The 19,363-nt window shown below is 32.8% G+C and overlaps 2 protein-coding genes across 2 annotated transcripts; both read right to left on the minus strand.

Annotated features, from left to right (window-relative positions):
- Positions 1-16,502: 16,502 nt before the first annotated feature.
- Positions 16,503-16,959, minus strand: PpBr36_03270 (uncharacterized protein; the record flags this gene model as incomplete). Its single annotated transcript, XM_029890443.1, has 2 exons — positions 16,503-16,874; positions 16,918-16,959. The coding sequence occupies 2 exons, from the start codon at positions 16,957-16,959 to the stop codon at positions 16,503-16,505; spliced, it is 414 nt and encodes a 137-aa protein (XP_029752975.1).
- A 1,252-nt stretch (positions 16,960-18,211) lies between these two features.
- PpBr36_03271 (uncharacterized protein) lies at positions 18,212-18,518 on the minus strand (the record flags this gene model as incomplete). Its single annotated transcript, XM_029890444.1, has 2 exons — positions 18,212-18,226; positions 18,309-18,518. 2 exons carry the CDS (start codon positions 18,516-18,518, stop codon positions 18,212-18,214), a joined length of 225 nt encoding a protein of 74 aa, XP_029752976.1.
- Between the last annotated feature and the right edge of the window lie 845 nt (positions 18,519-19,363).

Consider the following 19,363-nt stretch of genomic DNA (forward strand, 5'->3'; position numbering starts at 1 on the left):
CCAATATTTTACGTCCGATTTAATTTTATTATTTCCATCGATATCGCAATTATTTTCGTTTTTATCGCTATCCCAATGATTATTACCCAATCCTATATTCGAAAATTAATGGGAATTTAAACCATTTTTAATCGATTAAAAGCAATTACCGAAAAAATCCGAATCCGAAACGGAAATAAACCCCGAAACCAAATTTATTCGCGATATTACCAAATTTTGGCGTAACCGTTACCGACGTACCAATTTTACGCAATTTATCCACGTTTAAATAATAACGGCAAATTTTTACGAAATTACCCAACCTACCCCATCGCGAATATTTTCTTTAAAAAAATTATTACGAAACTTTTAAATCCGAAAACGTTTACGCGCCAATGGGGTCGAATACCGTTTTAATAATAAATTTCCTGCGCCTATTGAAACCGACTTTTTGCGCAGGGAATTGCAGCAATTAATATAATATTTACGTTTTTTTAACCGGTTCGAACCCACAAATTTCCAATTTTCGGGAATAAAAAATTATTCCGCCAAAAACGTAAACGATATAAATTGGTTTAAACAGGTATTCGATACGTCCACCTAGGAAATCCCGTCCAAAACGCTAATATTATACAAATTTATATTTTTATTATTATTATATTCCCGGGGCCACCGCCCGTTTTATCCATCGTTACAAATTTCGAACGTGGTATACCTGGAATTAAATACCTTTTTAAAAACCATAAACCCCCCAACGTTAAAAAACCAACGCGTTATATTAATATTGGCGATTTTAACCCACGGATATTCCCCCCAAAAAAACAATTATTTATTACGCGTATTTGTATTATATTTTATAAATTATAAAATTCCACGACGTATTATAAATACATTATCCGGGTTTGGAATAAATTTATTTTATAAAATTATTAAACGGTAAATTTAACAATTTGTCGCCGTTACCCGAGTACGTTATTAGCAATATTTATATTTATATTTAGTTTTTACCGCGAATAGTAATACTAGTTTTATATATATATATATATATATATATATTAATATGTAAAAAATTCAAAAAAAATCGCTCGTAACCCAATACTATTTTTCGTATATAATGATTTCAACTTTCTGGACAAGGTACAGGATTTTGGATATGGAAGACGTAACCGAATGCAAAATTTGATATTGTGTTTCCTTACATTAACGCCAGGATTTAAACGATATACGTAATCCCAATAGTACGCCACCGTACTTTTCCGCAAAAAATGGTTATAAACGCCCGTTTTTTTACAATATCCGGACATTTATTACGAAAACGCCAAATATTATATAATATACCAAACTTATAACTTTTTATACCCCAACCGCCCACATACGCCTAAAATAATCCCACAATACCCTACCTTCGCACAAATTACATTAATCTCCTATTTTATCCAAACCCCCGCCATTACCGAAAACGAAAAGGAATACGTAGGAATTATCCAAATCCACGAAATCCTTTTTAAACGTTTTTTAAACCTATTACCCGATTATTTCGACTATTTTTCCGTCCTATTCCTCGTTTATAAGGATTAAAAAATAACGTTATATATCAGTATTATTTAGGGAATTTATATCGAATTATCCCACCCTTTTAATAAGAAATAATAAATATTACCCGTACCAGCGTTTTTTCATATCGAATTCAATTTTATTAACCAATTATAATAATATTACGCCTTTATTATATTTATAAATATAATAGGGTTAGGGAAATATAATCAATTTTAAAAAAATAAAAAGGAGTTTTACCACGTTTTACGGCTTTTACGAAATGCATTCCGGTCCCGCATTTTATATATTATAATTGCTATTTTAATCCAAAACGGATTATTAAATAGGGACTAAATTTTTAAAAACGCTTTGGAAAAAGTTTTCACCGATATATTATATAATATATATATTTCCGTGGTAAACCGTATTTATATTAACATATTCGCTGGTTATATTAACGGTTTAATAGGTATTGGATTATGGGATATAAAACCCAAAATTAATATCGTTTTCCGCACGCAACGCCGTTATTTGCAAATAATTAATTTTTTATAAATAATAATAAACGGGTTCCACTAAGGAAATTACGGCGTATTGGAAATTATAATACCGCAATTGGTCCTATTTTTTTACGGTTGCAAAACAAAAAACTATAGCCCTAAAATGCTATGTTTAATTTGGTTATTACAATTAAAAATTACAAATTAATTGTTACGTACCGGGATTTTAAAATTAGCGTTCGTAAAATATACCACGGCCGGGAATGAATTTAAACAGGCAAACCTAATAATTAAATATATTAATAAAGGTTTTATTATAAATATTAAAAATAACCGCAATTCCACGTACGATTTGCGAAAAATATTCCTAAATTGTGCAGCGATGGGGTTAACCGCAATTACGGTGCGCAAAATATTGAAAAATATCGCCCGTATACGCCTTAATAGCAAATACCATATAATATAAACCAACCAAAATATAATCCATTATACGTATTTATTATTCCAAAATGGTTGGGGCAACGAAAAAACCGAGGTATTACCCAATTTCGTTTTCGACGGCCCTAATTTATTATACCTGGGTTTGAAAAACTAATAGGCGATAAATTGGAGGTATTTAATTAAAAAATCGTACGCCCCAATAATTTGCTATTGTAGGCAAATATTAAAAAAATAAAAACAAATCCAAAAAAGGGATATAACCGGATAAACGGTTTAAATATTAATGGTATAATTACCACCGAAGGAAATTTGCTGGACGGAATATACGAAAAATCCGACGAAAAAGGCGTATAAAATTTAAAATAATAAAAAATAAATTACGCAAACCAAAACGGGTAAAAGCGAAAATCGTTCCATTATAAAAAGGAGTTAATAAACGAATAGCGGTAACTTTACCCGCGAATAACGGAGGTAAAACAGCGTCCGTAAAACCAGTAAATATTAACAAATAAATACCAATTATAAATTTAGTTTAAAATAAAAAACGAAATATAATTTCCTCCAAAATCCTCCGTATAAATAACCCGTTTCCTATCCATTTTCCTTACCCAAATAAATTATATCCTTTATCCACCGCCAATTATAAATCCAGCAAAAAAAATTTTGGTAATAACCGTTATTATAATACCCTATTAATTACGAATAATAAATCCATTAAACCGGATCCCAATGGTAATAATTATTACAATATTACATATATAAAACCCCTAATTTTTTAGTACCAAACCCCAAAAAAAAGCAAAATAAAAAAACCCAAACCGATTAAAAAAAACGAAAACGCTTAATAGCGTTAAATATTTTTTTAAAAATGGGTTTATTAGCGCTACGCCTTTTTTTCCGAACTGGGTTCGCGGTAGACGATCCAGGGACCGAATCGTCCTCCTCTTCATCCTTTTTTAAAATGGGTATATAGGGTTTTTTTAACGAATCGAATATAAATTTATCGTAATTAAAGCTAAAATCGATAAATAAAAAAACGGAATAACGACCGTTAAAAGGTCGGCGTTATTATTACCAAAAATACCTTTTTTAAACGGTTTATTGGTTTCCCGGCGTTTAATAACCCAGGAATTAAAATCCCTTATTGGGGCCCCAATAACCCGCGCGGTCGCGGTTTCGTCGTAAAATCCATCGCTGTTTTTAATCCATTTTATTAATTTAACTATAAACCCATAATTTATAATGGTAAAATCGACATAAGGCAAATGTGTACAAATAATATAATTAATAAACGAATTACGGCCACCATTTTATTCCTGGTATTAATAATTAATATAAATTGGACCCAACGTTAAAATAAAAATTAACGTTTTTTCGACCAAATCCTGTTCGTTAAACTGTTTAAAAATATTTAATACGAACATTAAAACCAGGCGAAAATAAAATTCGCCTATACGGCGCGTCCTATTAAAACAAAAAATATTAAAATATTGGGGGGGTTTTGTTATCCAAGCGAAATAATTAAAAGGTTAGGAAAATATAATTATTATTACCTTATACGCCAAAAATTGTTTAACAATTGGAGATTGGATAGTTTTGGGGAAACGTATGCGCGTAATATATTTAAATAACATTTATTATATATTAGCAACGGCCGGAATAGTAGAAGAAGGGGAATTAATTTTCCGGAATATGCGAGTTTTTACCCAATCGAAAAGGGTATTTCGCATTTCGAAAATGCGCCAAATAACAGGTTTGTTTTAACCCAACCGAATCAAACGATTATAAATTTGTAATTATATATTAACGTTCCATATTAAAGGGATAATAATACCAGTGTAACAATTGGGATACAAATTAAAACCAGCGCTGGAAATGTTAATATTTAGGATATAAATGTTAAAACTTGGAGCTGGAATCGGTGAAATCGGAAACGGTTTTATCGCGTTCGGTTTGGGACAGGTTTAATCGGATAATAGCCACACTGAAACTGGGTTTTTCCAAAATAAACGGAATAGAACTAAAACAGTTAACAGGTATATTAAAAATTGTAATAATTATTACAAAAATGGAGAAATAATAACTATTGTAACAATTGTTACAATAACTGGGGGAAGGAAAAAAATTGTAATAACTGTCACCATATAGCCAATTTACGCTTAAATCCAAGGATTGGGGGTTATAACTAAGACGCGTTAACCCTTTTTTTTCCTTTATGCAAATTTCGACCACGCGGGCAATAAATGGCGATTCGTTTAATATAAAATGGATTATTTTAACCCTGCCCGACGGAGGTAACGTTTTAGGATTAATACAAATTTTCGAGTAAACCCAATTAAAAAAACCGTCGCCGCTATATTAAATTAAAACGTCCACAATTACCGATCCAAAACGGGTTTTTCCTTCCTATAAGCCTTTTTTAAAACTTTATCGGACGTTGCGGTATTTAACTTTAAAATCCACTTTTTTTAACGCCAGCATTTTACCCAATTCCGCCGAATTAACATCCCGAGGATCGTCCTCGGCGTGGATTATTAATTAAAAAAGGTAATTAATTACCAAAAACTGCAATAAACGGATAAAACTTATATTAAAAAAAACCGAAATTTGGCGGTTACCAGCTATAATATCCGTATTAATGGGAATTTTTAATGGAACGGGATTATTATCGTCGGTATTTTCGCCCACGAATGCGGTAATAATATTTTTGAAAATTGTTTCGGTATTCGTTGTAACGTTTTCGAAACGGTGGCCAAATTGGAGCTTTTTAATAATAATATTATAAAACGGGATGCGTTTACGGGGATAAATAATTATACCGTTGGGTAAAATAAACCCGGTATCCATACCCCTGCGTACCGTAAATACGCCCGTATATTTAAAAATTATTAACGACTTTTCGTTTAATATGGTGGTAGGAATTATAAAATTTAAAATTCGAAGGTAAAACAGCTACCATTTCCAACCCATCGATTCGAATTTTTGTAAAAAGGTTTTAATATTTTTATCGATATTAAAAACGACGAAATAACCATTATTTTCCCAAATACAATCGACCGTAAATAGATTTTCCTAAAATAAACCTTTAGGTCGGGCGAAAGGGATTACAGTTTTATCCCAAATTAGGGTATTAAAGCCACTAATATCCCTAATTTTATTAATAATTGGTATAATAATGGTTATAGCCCAATTAATGTAAAAGATAAAACGAAATGCGCGGTATATTATCGATTCGCGGCAACGGAAATATTAAATTTCGTTTCCAATTATACGTTAAAAAAAAGTACCGAATGGTAAATATATAACCAAACGCCCGATATTTTTGGTGTTTTCACCCGTGGAAAAATCGGCCCTCCGACCGTTTTTGCGTTAACGGTTCCTAACATAATTATTTAATTTAAACAAATATATTAATATAACGAAATTATAATAATTGTTACAAAAAAACATTTATTAAATATTATTTTTAATATCGGAATTATCGTCGAAATTATCGACGTCGGGGGGGCGCTGCTAAGGATTGGAACCGATAACTTTATTTATACATTATAAATTAAACACTTTTTCCGCGTTATAAATTTCGTCCAACTGTTAAATTTTTCTGATTAGGAATATCGAATAAAATATAATAATAATTGTACCCGCAAATTTGGGATTAGATTTGCGGGCCGCGAATTTGGTTAAAATATCGTAAAATTGCGCCTAAATAAAAATAGCAACCGTTCGCGGGGTATCGGTAACGTATATTTCGGTTAAATTATAATAGCATTTAACGTCGAAAGTTGGAAAATTGGTTATTATTTTTTTAAATGTTTGCGAAATAAGGTTGGCCGGGACGAAAATTAAAATGGGAAAATATCCGTCGGTATTTTGGATAAATCGGTCGTATTAATAACGGATATATTATATATAAATCGCCGTAAAATAGGTAATTGTTTTTCCTATATTTATTTCATTAATTAATAACCAATTTTTAAAAACTAATTACTCCAATTTTAATAGGGTGTGGGTATTTAAACCGAAAAAAAAATTAATTTAACAAAAACAAAAATTACAATAATAATTACAAATATAAGGGTGGGATTGTAATAATAATTACAAAAATAGGGGCAGGATTGTAATAATAATTTAAAAAAATAGGGGTAAAAATGTAACGATAATTACAATTATTAAGGATAATGTATATATAATTTACTAACCAATTAATAAGGTAATTAATAGCGATTAAAAGGAGTATTAAATATATCCCAGTTAAACCAGAAATATTTGCCTTTGATTTTTTTGTATTTAAAACCGATTTTATTATCGGTATTTAAACCGTCGACAGGCAAAATGTTTTAAAAAAAGCGCAATTTTTTTATAATAGTTTAAATCGCGTCCGAATTAAAAAAATAACCAATCCAGGGATAATTTTTAATTAAAATGGAAAATCGCGCATAATATACCAAAAAAACCGTTAGGATTTTTTCGCGGGCGTCCTCGAAAATTTCCTTTTTCACGCGGTCCATATTAATAAATTGATCGGCGATAATGGATTGGGTTTGCATAAAATTGAAAAAATCGTTTTATTGGTCGTCGCCAAAAGATTTGGGATAAAATTCGATCATTTGTATTTTAAATTTGGTAAAAATGAGATAATGGAACCGCCTTTCGTCGTATAAATTAATGAAAATATTTTTAAATATTAACAAATTCAATAGGTGCATTTAAATTTAATTTGCACGCTTTTTTTTCTTTTTTAACCGTCCGACCTTAATAGGTCTAAAACGGGACCAGGTATCGACAACGAATATTATTATCGTCCTATTGTAACAAACGCGGTTAAAACCAAATAAATTGGCGACGTCGATGGTTTGGTTGGTTCGCGAACGGGTAACCAAACGATATTAAAACTGCATTAAATGCAAATTATTTAAAACGATAACGTTATCGGCGATAATTATATAATCGGCGATAGTAAATAAGGTGGAGGATTGGTCGATATTAAATTTAAAAGAATTGCGGCAATTTCCACTAAAATCGCTAAAACTTTTTTTATTTCCAATAACGATTTTTCCTTACCGGCGAAAAACAAAATAAAGGATTTGGTAGCAAATTTTAAACCAATCGTCGATATAATAACCGTTATATATATATAATCCAGGGTTAGCGGTTTTAAATTTTAAATCGCTGTTTTTAAAATTAGGTCCGGTAATTATTATCCGCAGGTAAATTAATATCGTGGCGAAAATTGTGGAAATTATAACCGGTTTAAATTTGTTTGCGAATAGTTTTAACCCGGGGAAATTAATATCGTTTTAACGGATAAAAGGGGGGATAAAGGGTAGGCGACGCCGATTTGCCAAATTATCGAAAATAGGTTTAATACCCCTATCGTTAAATATATCCGGTACGGAGGCCAAAATCTTTTATTAAACGGGTATTTTATTGCCTTTAATTTATTTACCGGGATTGCCTGTTTTAAAATAAATTAAAAACCCGAATACGTCGGCGATTAAAAATAAATTAACTAATAATTAAAATTATACCCGTTATTATAAAATATATAAAAAAGTAAAAACCAAATTGTAATAATTATTACATTATAGCAATAATTATTTAATATTACCGCAAAAAATCGTAACAATTATTATAATATAGTGAATAACAGGATATATTAATGCAGGGATTATAACAATTATCGCAATCCAATAAAAAAAAATATTAACCTGTTATATTAATATATTATATTAAAGCATTTATCGTTTCGTAACCAAATACGACCATTACCTCATTTATATTCGACGAATTACTATTAAAATGGTATACCAAAATTTGGTTATTAACGCGTGCTTTTGCTGCGGCGACGCTAATAACGGACTAAAAACGTTTAAAGGTTTGGGCGATTAGGGTTTCGTTCGTATTACGGAAAATATTATTTCCGCGACCGAACCAGGCGGGCGGGTTAATATTATTATTAATTTTAAAATAGTTAATATAACTTAAATGGGGCATAATACGAACCATTTTAGCAATATTTATATTCCCTACCCTGCGCCAAATTGTAATAATTATCGCCAATACGGATTAGTTTTTACCCAATTAAAAATCCTTCCATAACGGGACAGGTAAACGATCCAGGAAATCCGTATTTTTATACGATTAAAAATAATATTCGGGTTATACGAAATTTATTAATCCATTATTTAACGTCGAATTAAATTTAAATTACGTCCGCGATACCGAAATAAAATTAATTTTAATTAACCGAACGGTGGTAGTTTTATATATACGGGGTACGGGCGGCCTATTTAATAACGCGGGTACCGGGTTAATAATAATTTCCGGTTATAATGCAAAAAACCGGTTTTTGGGGTTTTTTGGTAACGGGGATAATTCGTTGGCAAATGGTTTAAAAAATACCAAGGGAATTTACAATTGGCGGTTATCCAAATCCGGGGCAAATTCGTTATAATTATCGTCGATATTAATATTACTATCGTTTTTATTGGCGGACGCGGGGGTAGGTTGGTTATCGTTTTCGCCCATATAAATATCGTCGTTATTATAATCGACGGGGGCGGGGGTAAATTCGTTATCGCCGGCGTTTATATCGGTATTATTTCCATTTTTATCGACAGGGGCGGGGGTAAATTTATTATCGCCGGAATCCATATCGGTATTATTTTAATTATTATTATTATTATTAGGAATAAAGGGAAAATTTAAAGGGATTCCGGTTATATCCGAATATTTTTGTAATATAAAACGGTCCAACCGAGTAAAATTTAATTCCAAAATAATTGCAATATCCGCGTCGTAATTTTCCAAATCCTTAAAATATTGGTTTATTTTTTTTATCCGCGCTCCTTTTTATAATATGGTCATTAGGTTGGCAGGTAATTTAATATTATTGGGTATATATCCCAACGTAAATTTAATGGTAATTTGGGCGGAAACTTTACCTTTTTGGCGTTTTTTGGGAACTAAAGTGATAAAAAAACGTAATTATAATAATTATTACGGTTTTTAACGAATTAAAGCAATTAATGTAATTATTATTACATTAAAATTAGTTAATCTGCCCCGGACCTAACCGGGTAGGGGGTATTTTTGCGATATAGGGGCGCTAATTATAATTTACCCTCGTTACGATTGGGTTAGTACCTGTTTAGGTGGGTAAAATATAAATAACTTTATCCAATTAAAAATATTTTAATTAGGTTTCCTAACGAATATATTTGCAATATTTACTAAAGCAATTTTACGATTATAATAATTATTACGTTTATTAATTAAAAATTAAACGTTGGGTTAATCGTCACAATTTCTTATTAATCGTCACAAAAAGAATCTGGCGGTCGGGAAAAAGGTTTTTATTGTAAAAAAAAAAAAGCTAATAAAAATAAAAAAAAGTATATATAATTGGGTTTACGTATAGGGCTTTTTATTATTAAAATAAAATAAAAATGGAAACGCCAAAATTTCCGGAATTTAACCGTAATAATTATTACAATTCGCAATATTAAACCCTTTTATTTTTAATCGGGGCGCCGTTACGCCGTACCAACTTATATATAATCCAAATTTTCAATTTACGTAACAATTATTATTATCCAGCATTTGGTCGTTTTATTTAGGCTATTAATTGGGGATTTTAATATTTAACAATTATATGTTTTGCGCTGCTTAGTCCTCCCCCTTTAATTAATCCAATTCGGCGTCGCCTTTTTTATCGCTCGACCCTTTTATAATCCAGGGTACGTTATTTAATTTAATTAGGATTTAATTTCAAACGCCTTTTAATTTTTGGGTTATAAATTTATAAACGTTTTTATATTGGATATTTTTATAATTTGTAACGTTAACTAATATTTTAATTTATGGTTAAAATACCGTTTAATTCGTTCGTCGGCGTTTATTAGTTTATTTTCCCGAATAATTGTTAATTATATCCATCGTTTCCTAAAATATTACCGTATTTTAATTCCGCCGCCTTTTTTTTGTTATTTGTGCAAATAGGAGGCGTAATTTAATATCCCATTTTCGTATACTATTAGGGGTTAAACAACGAAATAATCGCTATATTGTTTAAACCATTTAATTAATTGTAAATTTGGTACATTTTCCAACAAATCGTTTTTCGTCCATTCCCGGTTATAAAAATGGACGAATTTTTTAACGATATTAAAAATTACTGGTTTGGGTAATACCAATTGGGATAATAGGTCGTATAACCGCCGCGGGCTTGGGAAAAGGATAATTATTACAAAATGGGTACCCCATTTGTCCAATTATTTAAATATATAATTTTTTTTGGATCTTTTCCTGGGTATTTTAATCGGCGGTTTTTAAAGGGTAATGCGGGTAAAATTCCAATTTGATATACGCAGGCGTTGTAACAATTTTCAAATTAATTTATTATAAAAAATGGATTCGTTTCCTATATAAAATCCAATATAATCCGTCGAAAGCATTTAACGTTGGCGAAAATTTGCATATTTAACGCTTCCTTTTTTAATTTTTTCCTATTTATTATTTCCTATTACGTTTAATAGGGCGGAACGCGTGGTTTAAATATACCCAAAAAACCGGTTTATAATAATTCCAACGTTTTTGCCCGGTTATTGTCGTTTAAATTAAATTTAACGACACGTAAAAGGTTAATAGGGAATTACCGCGTTTATAAATACGTCAAAAAATTTAAATGGGTAATTTGTAAATTTTTAACGTTTTTTCGTAATATTACGGGTTATTTGGTTAATTTGGTTAATAATTTTGGCTTAATTAATTTATATTTAGCGATAAACCCCTGCGTATCGAAATACCAATAAAACGCAAAAAAATATACGGTTTTTTTACGGTTGGGCCCGCGTGCGGTTCGTCCGAATTTTTATTATAAGTTTGCGGGGTCGTTTAATATTAACGCGCCGTATTATACTACACGTTTTATACTAAATATATCCATATTTATACCTAAAAATAAAATGGAAAATATAATATAAATTTTAAAATCCGGTTTGGAAAATTTTGCGTAAATTTTAATTTTATCGATTTTAAATGTAAATATATTATACCGGATAATTATATCGGTTGCGTTTCGTTTAATAAATTTCCTAAATACGAGGTTTTTTATTAGGAATTGGCGTATTTAAATAATACGGTTTTTGGCGTCCATATATATAATAATTTTAAAAATACGGGTGGCGGATAATAATGTAATATTCCCTATTAAGAATAAAAAGCGCCGGTAATCGTTAATTAAAATTTTACGTTCCAAACACTGTATTATAATCGTAATTTCGGGTCGGTCGAAAAACGTTTTAACGAAACGCATTATTTTTTTATAATACAATTAATCGAAAACGTAAATTTTAATTTTTGTTATAAAGGTTACGGTGCACCCGAATATAGGTACGGTTACTAATATAATTGCCCGGACCAAACGCAGCATGGAAAACGATTTTTTAAAATCCTTCCATTATAAAACCATATAAAATTTATTAATAGTAAATAAAACGATACGTTGGTGGAATATAGGGTTTCGAAAAAGTTTAAAAAATCGGTAATTAGTGGTTTATTCCGGGTTTAAAAAATGTACGTGTATTTACAAACGGTTTACGGGTTCCAAAAAAAATTATATTAAATAAAATTAGTTTTGGTAATAAAAACCGCATATTTATATTTACGTTTAAAATGGATTGGTTAATTAATTTGGGGTTCGCGGCGGGATAACGTTATATATTGCGTAACTGTTTTTACTTTAATTTATTTAATAAAGTTATTTAAATAATAATGGTATTATTGCGAATAACCGAAATAATTTGCAATATTATATTTTTCCCGTACCCGGTTTTTTTCAGCAAAATAACATTTTTTATATTATACAAAACCCGGTATATATATTATATTTAAATATAATGTGGGATTCGTGCAGGAATATTAAAAGGTTTGTAAAAGGTTAAAAACTATATAATAGTTAAAAAAACGAATTTATATTATAGGTTTAAATTACCAAAAATTTTGGTTTTGGCGTATAATTCCGGGAGAATGTGTACGTCGGACAAGATATTTACCGCCGCGGGTACGGGGTTAGAACCGCGAAAAATTGCGTCGATTTGGTGGGAAAACGAGGTATATATAGGCCTATTTCCGGATATTATATATATATAATTTAATACAATATATAAAGATTTGCGGAAATAATAGTTTTTTTAATGGGTGGATATATAACGTATTATTTAATATATATTTTATACGGATTGTAAAATTAGTGGTTTTGCGTTATTTATATTAAAATTTATATATAAAAATTCCTTTCGCTTTTGCAATTTTCCCTATATAAATTTTAACGGATTATAATCGTTATTAATAAAATGCGAAATGGGTATCGATAGTATTTATGGGTGGATATATGATATATTAAATAAAATTTACCTTATACGGATTGTAAAATAAATAATTTTGCGATATTTGGATTAAAATTTATATGTAAAAATTACTTTCGTTTTTGCGATTTTTTCTATATAAATATAACGGATTATAATCGTTATTATTAAAATGCGAAATAGGTATCGATAGTGTTTTTAGGTTAATAATGGGGAAACCGCCAGAAACGGATAAAAAACGGGTTATATCCAATTTTTAATTGGCGTACCGGGTGCAAAAAATTTTGGATTTATAAAAAAGGTTTACCAATTCCTATTTTCAACGATGTTTTCTTTTCGATATTTTGCGTGGTTGTGGAATAATAAAGGAGTATCGGTCGCAAAAAGGCCAAAAATACCGCCATAAACGGCGAAAATCGACAAATTGTCCTCAAACCTGAACCAAAGCGTTTTTTGGATGTACCCACAGGTATATTGCAAAGCCGCAATTGAGCCACGAAGTGGAGCGAAGCGAACGGAGTAGATTAATTGTGGAACTTTGGGCTTCAGGGATGAGCCCTGAGACTATGAAATCACAGGAATTAGAACATGTATCTAAACAAACGTCCACGTTGAATCCAATTTATAATATTCGCTTTAAAAAATCTTTTATATAAAAATATGCTAAATATATATTTTTTATCGATTTTTTGCTTTATTAAATTGAGATTATATTATTCTTTTCTACAGCCAAACTTAATGCATCTTGCACGTGGGGGATGGTATTTATATATGTAATATATTATACGAACTTAGTATATATATTAAATTAGGTAACCCGTTCAATAAGCAGAAAAGTAAAATGTATATAAATTTATACATAATTCACAATCGAAACGCTTATATATTTTACCAAATTTTACATTAATAACACCAAAATTTCAAGGATTAAATAAAATATATAACAAAACGTCGACGTAGAATCTGATTTGTGAAAACCGTTTATATTATTTTTTATATAAGGACATGTTAAATTGATACTATTTTTTATTTTTTGCTTTATTTAATTGATTAAAATTTATGAAAATGAAATTAGTTAATGATCTTACATAAACTTATAATAAAATAGGAATATCAAAATCTTTTTTTATTTTGAAATTATTTGCATAAACTATTCAGCTTTTCGACAAATTAGTAAATAATATAAAAATACTAATCAAAGCTTTATTTTAAACAATAATTGCTTGCATTTTATCGTTTTCAATACGCCCAATTATAAATATTGATTTTTGGTTTAAACCAGTAAATGTATTATTATTCAAAACAATAATTAAATATATTAATAAAATACAAATTTTACTAAATATTGAAATTTCTTTGTAATTAAATCAAATATAAAAACGCGGTTTTTTATCCCAAGATTCTTTATTTCCAATCAATTTAACGCTGGTCATTTGATATTTCTATAATTCTTATTTAATATTTTGTTCGAATATTTAATTATTTACTATAAATACAATAATTTTTATATTATCATATTTGAAGCACAATATATTAATTATACTGCTATTTAATTGGTTACGCGTATAAATAATATACCTAATTATATTTAACGGGCGGTTATAAGGCGTTTATAAAACCTTTTTATAATATAATGTATATCCCCGTTATAAACGGCGAAATGCGACAAATTATCGTTGGTAGTACCGCCATAAACGTCGAAATGCGACAAAATGTCCTTAAACTAAAACGAGCGCGATTCTTTCGGCCAATATAATTGGTCGAAAAACTATGTGGCTAAAAGGTATATGGAACGTTCGGTTCCCACTGCGAAGCAGGGGGGTTTAGTTTGAGCACTGAGACTAGGTCTAGTCTAAGCACTGAAATTATTGAGACGATTAGTTTAATCATTAAGAGTAGCGAAAATCGACAAAATGTCCTCAAACCTGAACCAGAGCGTTTTTTGGATGGACTTACAGGTACAGCACCTGTCCAAAAATAACGCAACGCGACAGGGGTCAACCCCCCTATTATCTGCACCACCAAACTTTGGTGTAAATCCACACATTCAATTTTAGGGCTACAGATAAAGTAAATACATAAAAATAAAGCTATTCCAATATTTTTTAATATTTGGTATACCAACCTTCGGCTTCGCCCACCGCTGCAATCCTGCGGGACATAAATTCAAATAGCTAATCGATTTTAGTTTAATTTAACCCATCCCACGTAACCTGGGCCAAGTTAATAAATTCCTTTATCGCGGCCCTATTTTCACCTAATTTAGTAAAATAAAGGTATTATTTTTTTATTATTTTTTTTACAATTTTTATACGTGTTTTATAAGGCTAATATCTGGGTTATAAAACGGTTAATCGATTAATTCGATCGCGTTATTAACGATCCAAATCATGGTTTGCACCGATTTATATATACCGGCGTTATTTTGTTAAAATCGCCTCGTTCCGTTATATACAAGGATTAAACCTTCCCTTAACGCGTTAATATAATTTTGGGACGAATAACCTCCTTTTTTATTTGGCCGTTCGTCCCGGCGTATAGCGATCAACTTGGACCTACCCCTTTTCCATATATATGCCCAAAATATAATTATAATCGATAGTTTGCCGTACGTTATTTTATATATATTTTCTAGTTTGTAACGCTCGTTTAAATATCCGAATACCTATAATATACCCCCTAAACGGGCGTTGTGCACCGAATATTCGTCGTTATATATAACCTATAAAATACGCGTTATTAATAATTGGGAATACCTTTATTTTATATATACGTATTTCAGTTAAATTTTTTTCGTTACCCTCCCAATTATATATTAATTTTAGGCGTTTTTTAACAAACCCCTGAAACAATAAAATACGTTTTTTTGGCTTTCCAATGCAGGATCCTTTGCTTTTTAAAGCGTTTGCGGTAGGTAAAACGGTTATTTACCTTTTATATTTCCGTGCGGAGGGTATACCAGTTAATTTTAAAGGTATTTCGTACTATACGCGTTAAATTACGGGTATTTTTTTCCGTAAATAGCTTTGGCCGGCCGGATTTAGGTAGGTGTTAAAGGGTACGGTGTTCGTTCCATTTGCGTTTTGTACGCAGGATTGTAAATTTTGTGGTTTGGAACGCGTTGGCCATTTTTTAACAATTTTGCCCCAGCGTCCTCGCTTGTACCATCGCGGCACGTGTTTCTGGTTTGAATTTATCATATTTTTGGCGGTTTCCGGTTAAAGCAAGCCCAAAAGCACGTTCGTCTGACATGTTTTGGCCGAGTTGTGGTGGATTGAAAAGGGTGAGTTTTTGGGAGGGTAACGCGATCCAAAACGCGGTGTAAAAATACCCCTGTCGCGTTGCGTTATTTTTGGACAGGTGCTGTACATGCAAAGCCACGAATTAAGCCACGGTTTAATGAGTGGAGCTCTGGGCTTTAGGGATATGCCCTGAGACTATGTTGCCAGGTGGTGTATGCCCTGACTGCATCGTCCCCAGGCAAATCGCAATCTGGCAGGGGCCTGGAGGTTGTTGAGCCTTACTGCCTGACTGTTGCTATGCCATCTTCCACCGTCGAGATAGTGATCGATCCCAACCAGAAGGGCAAGTCGTTTCTCCATAATTGGTCGATGACTATACACACCAAAAGTGTGGTTCCTGTATTCGCCTGCATATGCAACATCTGCGCCTTTTCCTCTTAACAGTTGAGCTGTTCTGTCGTGGCCTTCCTCATGGGCCATATGCAGCGGCGTCCGTCCATATTTGTTTCCAATTGTAACAGATGCGTCTTTCCTTTTTCGATTAATAGCCGGGACACCTCAAAATGGCCTTGCTGAGAGGCCAAATGCAGCGGTGTTTTTCCGTATTCGCCGGCACCTGCAACATCTGCGCCTTTTTCGATCAACAGCTGGGTCATCCGAAAATGGCCTTTGTAAGAAGCCAGATGCAGTGGTGTTTCTTTGTCTTCGTTCGCAACTTTGACATCTGTGCCTTTTTTGATTAACAGCTGGGCCACCTCGAAATGGCATTCCTGGCAGGCCAAATGCAGACATGTCAATCCTGTCTTATCCTGCATTCCAACATCATTTTTATCTGCTATGGAACCCACTTACCATGGAAGGCCGAAATATGATGTTAAATGCAATCCTGTCCATTGCAGTCCTTTTTAACTACATCCTTCAAAATTGCATTGGGTGTTACCCGCCAGTAGCGTTTGAGCTGCTGCTTCAATTTGGCCCTGCTTTGTAAGAAATGGTAGCGTTTCCTTCGTGCTGACTTTGCGAGCGTGAAAACCCCAGTTCCGAACTGCGTAATCGTAAAAGCCAAGTTTTTCGAGTCGCTTTTCGAATTTTTCATCCGTTTTGCAATACCTAACGCCGGATATCTCGTAGGATAGGTATGTCGTGCAGGAAATCGTTATATCTCGCTCAATGTCTGGAAACCACCTGTCCTTTGTGAAATCAAAATAACCTTGCGTGGTATAGTGCCCCATTCTAATGGTGCCACTCTCCTCGTCAATTGTGACTAATCCAGCACGTATAGAGACCAAGCTGATAAAAGACGACATTAATTTAAAAGGAGGGAAAAGGGTTAGAAGATGGAAAATCAAAAAAAGGCACATAAACAGAAAATAACAAAACAAACGGAATCATCAACTAAAGGCCTTCCAACTAAAACTGTTTTTTCTATTCCAAAAACTGGGTAAACAGGAAAGGAGATCCCTTAATTTGTCCCTGCGTAGAAATCTCCACCTTTTCAAGCACAATACGCCTAGATAACTTGCTGGGGCGCAAAGATTTAATCCGACGTTTGTTTGCAGGCTTCAATAATTTGGCGTAGCTATCCTTGGCGTTAACGTTTGTTTTCATAAAAAATAAGAATGATCATTAAGGAATCACAGAGTCACTGTGGTATCATTTGATAGTTCCAGATTCTTTTCGGCACACAGCCCTGGATGGGTCCAGTAACACGCATGGGCCCTGCCCGGCCTTCTTAGGGGGTGGTAGGCACGACGGGTAAACGAGCTTCAACCATCAACAGCGGTAATGGAATATAAAGCGGGCTGTTTCCTGCAGCGACGAGTTTCATTGTGCTTGCTATCGAGAAGGAACAGTGGGCAGCGATACAATAACCAGATGCCAAGTGGCCACGGCATCCTGGACGAAGCGCACATGACGAATTCCAGTTGCACTCCATTTGGTAGCGGAAATTTAGTTGCGGCAAGATTTGCGATAAATACATCGAGGCGAATTGCTGTTCATTGAAGCTTTTCAGAATTCCAGATGGGAGTTTTCTGTACAGGAATCGGACAAACCAGTGCCTCTGTTTGTTGTAGTCCAGCCACCTATATCCAGTGTTCCCATAATTTTATGCAGACCAACTCTGTGCAACAGATCCTCTTTACGGTTAGGCAGGAGCCTTCTATTCAAAGCAAAAATGTTAGCTATATACTGTGTAAATTTGGTAGTAAAGTTAGGTCGTTTTATATGTATACTAAACTTACGGGAACTCCACAGTTGTTGTCTGGGCAGCAGGCCCCATAAGCGCCAAGACGGTCATTAACACGAGCATCGCAATAGACCGGCAGAGCTTTGTTAGAGCATACTGGAACATCCCCTTGGGAAAAGACGCTGCAACCAAGATTAACATTCGCCTCGGCGGCATAAGAAGTGACAACTAGCGCGACGGTAATTGCGATGAAGTTGAATTGCATTTTGCCGGGTGGATATTGCAATGAGAAGGTTTTAATGAGGGAAGTTTTGAAGTACGTGGTAGTAATATATGGAGATGATTGACTTTTGCGATAGGATAATTGAACGGGGAGGAAGGAATCGGGAGGGGTAATCCTCATTTTTATAATCAACAAAGCCGGTGATATTAAAAGTATTTTTACGGAGATATGAACACATTAACGGGTATTGTCGTTTTAATTGACTACTGGGCATTCTTTTACAACCCGTTTGTTGCATAGCTGACCATGGCAAGACCTGTTTCTCTTTTTCCTTGACTAAACAAAGTTAATGTCTGATACATACGCGATCCACAGATTCGTCATGTCGGCTCCGTGCTTAAACTATAAAAGAGGCTGACTTATTGCCTGTAGGGATCAAACAAGTTCTAACTAAATTAAGGCATTCCAAAACCCGAAAACAGGTCTAGCCCAGCCCGGCCCACCAGCCCATGGGCTTTTAGCGGGGGCCCGTAATAGCACACGGGTTTTTTTAGCGTGTTTAGCCTGAATTGGCTAACCCGCGGGTTTCATTTAAAAACAAATATCACCAAAAAATAAAAAATAATTTTTTTAGACTATAGAATAAGATTTGATAGAGATATTTTATATTTGTTATTCCAATTATAGTACTTCCGTTTTTATCATATTTTAACTTATAGAATTATTAGTAAAAATATAATAATTTTTGTTTTTACGGGTTTTTCACGGGGGCCCGCGGGTTGCCGAAAAAACCCGCGTTCAGTTTTGGGCCGGGCCGGGCCTCCCCACCAAGAATTCAACCCACCCACGGGTCGCCCCCCCCCCCCCCCCCCCCCCCCCCCCCCCCC

The sequence above is a fragment of the Pyricularia pennisetigena genome, chromosome 3 (assembly GCF_004337985.1).
Source record: "Pyricularia pennisetigena strain Br36 chromosome 3, whole genome shotgun sequence".
NCBI lineage: Eukaryota > Fungi > Ascomycota > Sordariomycetes > Magnaporthales > Pyriculariaceae > Pyricularia > Pyricularia pennisetigena.